Below are 6,761 nucleotides of genomic sequence, written 5' to 3' on the forward strand. Positions count from 1 at the left end.
TGCGCCTTCCCCCAACTTTTTCCTTGAGATTGTTAACACTCCCCCCATACCAAGGTACCATACCAATTCAGCTCTCCCCCCATACCAAGGTCCTAGGTGTCATCCTTGACTCGGACCTCACCTTTCTTCCCCACATCCAATCACTATCCAAATCCTGCCGCCTTCACCTTCATAACATCTCCAAATACGTCTCTTCCTCACCAAGGAAAATTACTCATCCACTCACTTGTTATATCTTGACTATTGCAACTCCCTCCTCATTGGCCTACCTCTGCACAGGCTATCCCCAGGGGCGTATCTGCCGTGAGGCAAACAAGGCGTTTGCCTGGAGCGGCAAATTCCCAGAGGGCGGCAATTGCTGTGGTCGAGAGAAGGGGAGAGAACCGGAGGCCATCGTAGCGGTGGGGACGAGGACGGCCGGCGGGGACGAGGACGGCGGCTTGTGTGAACGTGGACACGGCAGGCTTTCGGCGGTGTCCAGGCAGCGGTCGACGGTGCTTTGACTGCTTGCTCCGGTGAGGCTTGTGCTGATGGGGAGGCTGCGGCGGCACATAATGTCACCCCGGGGGGTGGGAGGCTTGTGCTGATGGGGAGGCTGCGGCGGCACATAATGTCACCCCGGGGGGTGGGAGGCTTGTGCTGATGGGGAGGCTGCGGCGGCACATAATGTCAGCCCCCGAGGGGGGGGGATGGGTGCTGATAGTGACGGTCGGCCAGTCTGTAATGTCCGTAATGTCAGTACAGGGGGGGCTATTTCTATTTTCAATAGCCAATAGCTATTGCACCCGCCCTCTGCTGCTGTCAGTCAGTAAAGGAGGGCCTGATGGAGAACTTCAGGTCCACTTCTGCTGATTGACAGTAGCAGTGGGCAGGTGCAAAAGCTAGTCTGCTATTGACTATTTCAATTTGCAATAGCCAATAGCAATCTAGCTATTTGTTCCTATGCTGGTTTTTTTTTCTTCTGACTGACGGAGGCCGACGGCCCCGATGTCCAGAAAAAAAAAAATAGCAGAGAAAGGTTCACTCTGCTAGATCGAGCAGAGTAAACCTTTCCGGGAGAAAATGTTTCTCCCCCAGGTGTCCGGGAGCCGCTGTCTAATAGCGGGAGACTCCCGGAAAGTTGAGATGTCTATATTAACAAAAATGTATCTTATTTGTGTATCATTCGGCTGTAGATCCTCACATCATCTCTGACTTGGCGCTGATACTGTCCTTCCTTCTGGAGGGTGGCTACTTTTGTTCCCCATGGTCCCTGTGTGTGTTGTAAAGTAATAAGATTGCAGTCCATCATGGGAGTAGGGTTGCCACCTTTTCTTCAAGCGAAACCCGAACACAGCATTCAAAACCCGAACTGTCAGGGTGAATCCTGGACAGGTGGCAACCCTACATGGGAGCGAGCTTGGAACGGTGACTACTACAACACCCAGGGACCATGGGGAACAAAAGTAGCCACCCTCCCTTTTCAGTTTAGTGTCACTTTAACCAATGTCCAATGGTTCAGCGCTCCACCAATACGCTTTCTGAAACAGAGGTCATGAAAAGACACTTAGGAATTTGGAAGGTTAAAGCAAATCTTTTGCTTTGCCAAAAACAGCAAAGCACTTTTTTTTTAAACAATTTAGTCACACGCAGCTGTCTCCACACCGTGTACCACGTCTTTGTTGGTCTATAAACTGTTTTTCCAGGTTAACATCTCTTTGCTTTGAATAATAGCCTAGTTTGTCTCTGACAAAATGGCGCCTTTACAGCACCGAGGTATAAGATTCACGTGTGCCCCTAGTGTTCATCACACAGGTCTCCGGTGGGCGGTGTCGCTCGTATTGGTGGCCGCCTACTGGCTTGAGGTGTGCTGACGTCACGGGGCCGGCACTTCTCGCTCAGTTTCGCTGAAGCTTCCGAGGTCGGTGATATTTGTTTTGGGCGGCCGGTTGGAAGGGATCGGATTGTTCTACTAGTCTTTATTCTACGATCTTTGGATACCATGAATAGAATCTTTGGGAAATCAAAGGCAAAAGGCCCTCCGCCCAACCTGACGGACTGTATCGGAAGTGTAAGTGACTGGCATTGCAGACACAATAGAGGAGCTCACACATAGTACACAATGGCTGTCATCTGCCACTATTGTGGGCTGTACTGGTATGGAAGGGGGGGCACACTGGCTGTCAGTTGGTCTGGGATGCTATCCATAGAATCGCCTAACCTGTCACTCTACTAAGACCTCCCACCGTTCCCAAAACAATGGCAGTCATCCCGTGTAGACTCCATAGTAACCCTCCCTCCCCCTGCGTGTGGACGGGCTCATTAATGTCTGTGTGTTGTACACTTCCTGTTTGGGCTTGTGACGGGCCTGTTTCATGTAGAAACCCAGGACACAGATACTGCTTCCTGGTGGGTCTTGTGACTATGAGTCGTGCTCTCAGGTGACATAATCCTTCTCTCATTAGTCACTACTCCACCTTGTGCCTCTGATGGCCTCTTAGAAATATATAATCACCCAGACATTCAAGCTTCTCACATAATGTGTACAGCATAGGACAACCTTTTAAGGACAGCATAGGATATCCTTTAGGGTACAGCGTAGGATATCCTTTGGAGTATAAGAACGTCGCAGGGCACCCTTTGGAGTATAAGAACATCGCAGGGCACCCTTTGGAGTATAAGAACATCCCAGGGCACCCTGTGGGGTATAAGAACATCGTAGGGCACCCTTTGCAGTATAAGAACATCGTAGGGCACCCTGTGGGGTATAAGAACATCGTAGGGCACCCTTTGCAGTATAAGAACATCGTAGGGCACCCTTTGGAGTATAAGAACATCGTAGGGCACCCTTTGGAGTATAAGAACATTGTAGGGCACCCTTTGGGGTATAAGAACAATGTAGGGCACCCTTTTGGGTATAAGAACATTGTAGGGCACCCTTTTGAGTACATCGTAGAACACACCCTTTTGAGTACAAGTACCTCGTAGGGCACATTTTCGGGTAACGCATAAGACACTCTTTAATGTGTAGGACACACTTTTTGGGGCAGGTGTAGGGGCTTTATTCCATGATGGGTTGATAGTATAACCCAGGGGTAGATGACCTTGGCACTCCAGCTGCTGTGAAATTAGAAATCCATCATGTCTTTGGCTCTAGCAGTCATGCCTGTAGCTGACAGAGTTTAGCTATTCCTCATGGGACTTGTACTTCCAAAACAACTAGAGTGCCGAGGTTGCCTACCTCTGGTATTACACCAGCCTGAACATTGATAGAAGCAGGATGGTGGATTTTTGCTGAGTGCACCAAATTTGACATTACTTCTAGAATGTGTTCAGAAATCCATCTATTTTTACATGAAATTAAAATGACTCCCACTATAAAAAAGAACTGTCTGCAGAAATTAGAACTACCGCTTTCCGGTCTCACTGCTCAAGCTGCTGATCTTCACTTGATTGCCCCCATTCATACTTGAGTGTCAGTGTTTTCAGGTGATTTTGCAGCATTTTTTTCAGGCGCTCCAATTGAAATCTATTGGAAATCTCTAGAGTCTCTCCCATCTTCTAGTACTCTTTACCCCAACCTGTCCTTCTATCTCCCACTCTGACTGCCTTTAGGCGATCCCTTAAGACTCATCTCTTCAGGGAAGCCTATCCCACCTCTACCTAACCACTGAACCATCACATTCTCAAACAATTCATCCCCGCGCAGCTCCCTCCTCATGTATCACTTCCCCCCCTCCCCTTTTAGATTGTAAGCCCTCACGGGCAGGGCCCTCCTTACCATCTTGTCTTGAATTGTATTGTGATTGTAATGTCTTCCTTATATTGGAAGCGCTGTGCAAACTTTGCGCTATATAAATCCTGTATAATAATAATTTTGGGCCCAAAACAAGTGTTTCTGCCCCCAAAAAAGTGAACAGTACTTTTACGAGCTTAAAGCGACACAGCACTCAGATGTGAATGGGCACCATTGAAATTAATGGGATTCTTTATGTTGAGGGTTATCGCACTTCAGGAAATGGACTACAAAACACTTGTCAGTTCAGCTGCGACATTAAAGGCCGGAAAGTGATGTGGCTACAGCCATATTAACTCCAGCAGGGCAAGCTGCTCCAGAACAAAGCTCTGTATTACTGAAATCCTTAATTTACGTGCAAGCACTCAGATATCAGACATGCTGGGCAAGATCTGCTGGAAGGAAATCGCTTCCTCAGCCAGCAACCTTTTGGTGCTGCTTTTTCAGCCTGAGAAAAAAAGAAGCTATGTGTTATTGGAAAGGTATTTCCCTGCTTATTATTCATATACTTTGATATACTTGACTGCACTATAGGTTCACTTTATTGTTCATAGTAGCATGAGCATATAATTGGACTTCAGAGTGCATGAATTGAAATCTACTTGTGTTCCCTATAGCCTTTTGTCAAATTTAGACCGGTGTTGGAAGGAATGAAAGGGTAATGCTGGGTACACACCTTACAACCATTGCAAGACTTTTGTCTTGCGATGGTTGTAAGGTAATAAAAAAAACGTACAATCTGCCTATTGGACAGACAGATAGTACTTGCGATGATCGCAAGCCCGCCCCGGTGAGGGGCGGGCTTCCGATGACCGCAATGCTGAACGGGCAGTGTGCGCTTGCGCACACCGGTCCGTCCGGCTTTTATCTTACGAACATGCTACACACCCGCCGAAACTCGTACGATTCTCGGCGGGTTTTCGGACATGTTCCTAAGATAAAAGTCGTGCGACCTTACAGTAGCAGAGGGATTTCCCGTGATTATCGTACGATTATCGCAAGGTGTGTGGGCACCTTTAATCTGATTGGTTGCTGTAGGCCAACAGAGATATTTCTTATTTCAGACATTTTGATAATTGAGGTCGAGTGTTTTTATCATGGTGCCAAGAAGACCATGTGGTTGTTAGACTATCCAAGGCACCACTTATTCAAAACTTTGAACCTTCATAATGCAGGGATTGTGAAATATTGCCAGAAAACTATAAACAAATATTTTATGCTTTCACTTCTTCCCAAAGGTTGATGGCAGAGCAGAGTCGATTGACAAAAAAATAGCACGGCTTGATGCAGAACTGGTGAAGTACAAAGACCAGATGAAGAAGATGAGGGAAGGTCCATCTAAGGTAGGTGCAATACCTCTGTTAGAAACTCATTTCTTCAGCAATTCTCTGTTAATGGTTGGAGCTTGGATACAAAGGAAAGTGTTAAATGTTGGAGCTACCTAGCACCCATTTCTCTGCATGGACAACTCTTCAATGTAAAATGTTGCCAGTGTCATAAGAGGGATTAAAGTGACATTAAAGGCTAATTCCCTTCCCCCACCCCCCCCAATGTTAGTGTAATGACTTGCCTTAATCCGATCATCTTCTTTAGTGTAGTTTTTAGATGTCCCTCCAGCGCTGGTGCGGGTTTCCGATCCAGCGCTAACTCCTCTGTCCTCCTCTTCTCTCATGTCCCATGGAGTCTGTGCGGGTGCACGCTGCTCCATAGACTTACCTTGTGTCTCTCCCCGTCTCCCGGCCGAACATCTGAACTGCGCATGTGCCCGCCCCAAGATTTGCAGCCGCCCGAAATTTCAGATGTTTGGACGGGAGCGCGCGCCGAAGACACAGGTAAGTTTAAATCTGTTTGAAAAGGTGTTTTTTTTTGTTGCTTTTTTGCATATACGCAAGTTTTTGCATACATCTACTGCTTGCTAGCTGTAGATATATGCAAAAACATGCTGAGGGTTTAAAAACTCTTTAATTTCATGCTTTAATGTCAGCTTTGTTTAGTACAGAGTTCCTATTCCAATGTCCACAGTTTTTACAAACTGAGCATATAATCAAAAATAAAGTCCATATGTCAAAATGATCTGTAGATCCGGAAATATAGGCAACTCATGTTATATGTATATTTCATATTTTTTTCTGTAAGACGGGCTTTCTCTATTGGTTCTTAAATGTGATGGGAGGCACTGGAGGTGAGAAGATTAGTGATTGCACCCTATACAGTATCTATGTGCAGAAATTATTAGACTAAACTTTTTTTTCCCCCCGGTAGGCCTTAAATGCATGTGAAATTACAGACATAGAACCAGTCAGTTCAAGAATGCTGGGATTCCTCCAGTGCACTATAATGATTTATAAGATTAAATAAGCTTTCATGCTCACATATGTGTTATGCTAATATATGCTCTATAATAGAGTAACTTCTTTCATTTTATATTTATTTATATCCACACGGTGTTCTACTTTGGGCCTTTTATCCGAGGCCCTAGCTACAACAAAAAAGTGTTCTGCATGTATTGATTCTTACAACTGGTCTGTGCTTCATACGTACCATTTTGCTGAGTAATTAGGTGTGTTTGTCACGTTACCTGTTCTGAAGCAGTTATAAAGATCACATACTATGTATCTGAATGTCAACACCTTTTACTGGAGTCATGCAGCAAGCATGACCTGTCATTGACAAAATATTTGCTCCACTTGCATGCCTTACATTTTCCTGCTGCCAGGTTTGAAGTGTGAAGTTTTCAATGAACAACATATATTAAATAGATTTCACTTTGTTTTAAGCCTTGAAGTGAATAACAGCGACTTAGAAAACATTTGGGGTCATATTTATATAGGAGAGAATGTGCTATTGGCCAAACATTCACTGAGGGTGAATCAAATCACTGTAATTTAAAACACATGCGCCAGATACACCTGCAGTGAATAGTTAGTTAATGAATGTCACATTCACTGTGTGTGTATATATATATATATATATATATATATATATC

The 6,761-nt window shown here is 45.3% G+C and overlaps 2 protein-coding genes across 2 annotated transcripts in view; one reads left to right on the forward strand and one right to left on the reverse strand.

The window, feature by feature from the left end:
• Positions 1-553, reverse strand: part of LOC108788893 — a 50,187-nt gene extending 49,634 nt beyond the window's left edge. Inside the window, exon 1 of the mRNA XM_018558795.1 lies at positions 315-553. Within this exon, the coding sequence (XP_018414297.1) occupies positions 315-553 (239 nt within the window). The remainder of the gene's footprint in view (positions 1-314) is intronic.
• A 1,278-nt stretch (positions 554-1,831) lies between these two features.
• The window catches only part of CHMP5 (charged multivesicular body protein 5), a 15,359-nt gene continuing 10,429 nt past the window's right edge, over positions 1,832-6,761 (forward strand). The window contains exons 1-2 of the mRNA XM_018558796.1: positions 1,832-2,050; positions 5,014-5,118. Coding sequence (XP_018414298.1) covers positions 1,982-2,050; positions 5,014-5,118 — 174 coding nt within the window. The 5' untranslated portion in view covers positions 1,832-1,981. The remainder of the gene's footprint in view (positions 2,051-5,013; positions 5,119-6,761) is intronic.

This window comes from Nanorana parkeri, unplaced genomic scaffold (genome assembly GCF_000935625.1).
Source record: "Nanorana parkeri isolate BGI_ZX_2015 unplaced genomic scaffold, ASM93562v1 scaffold359, whole genome shotgun sequence".
Taxonomy (NCBI): Eukaryota; Metazoa; Chordata; class Amphibia; order Anura; family Dicroglossidae; genus Nanorana; species Nanorana parkeri.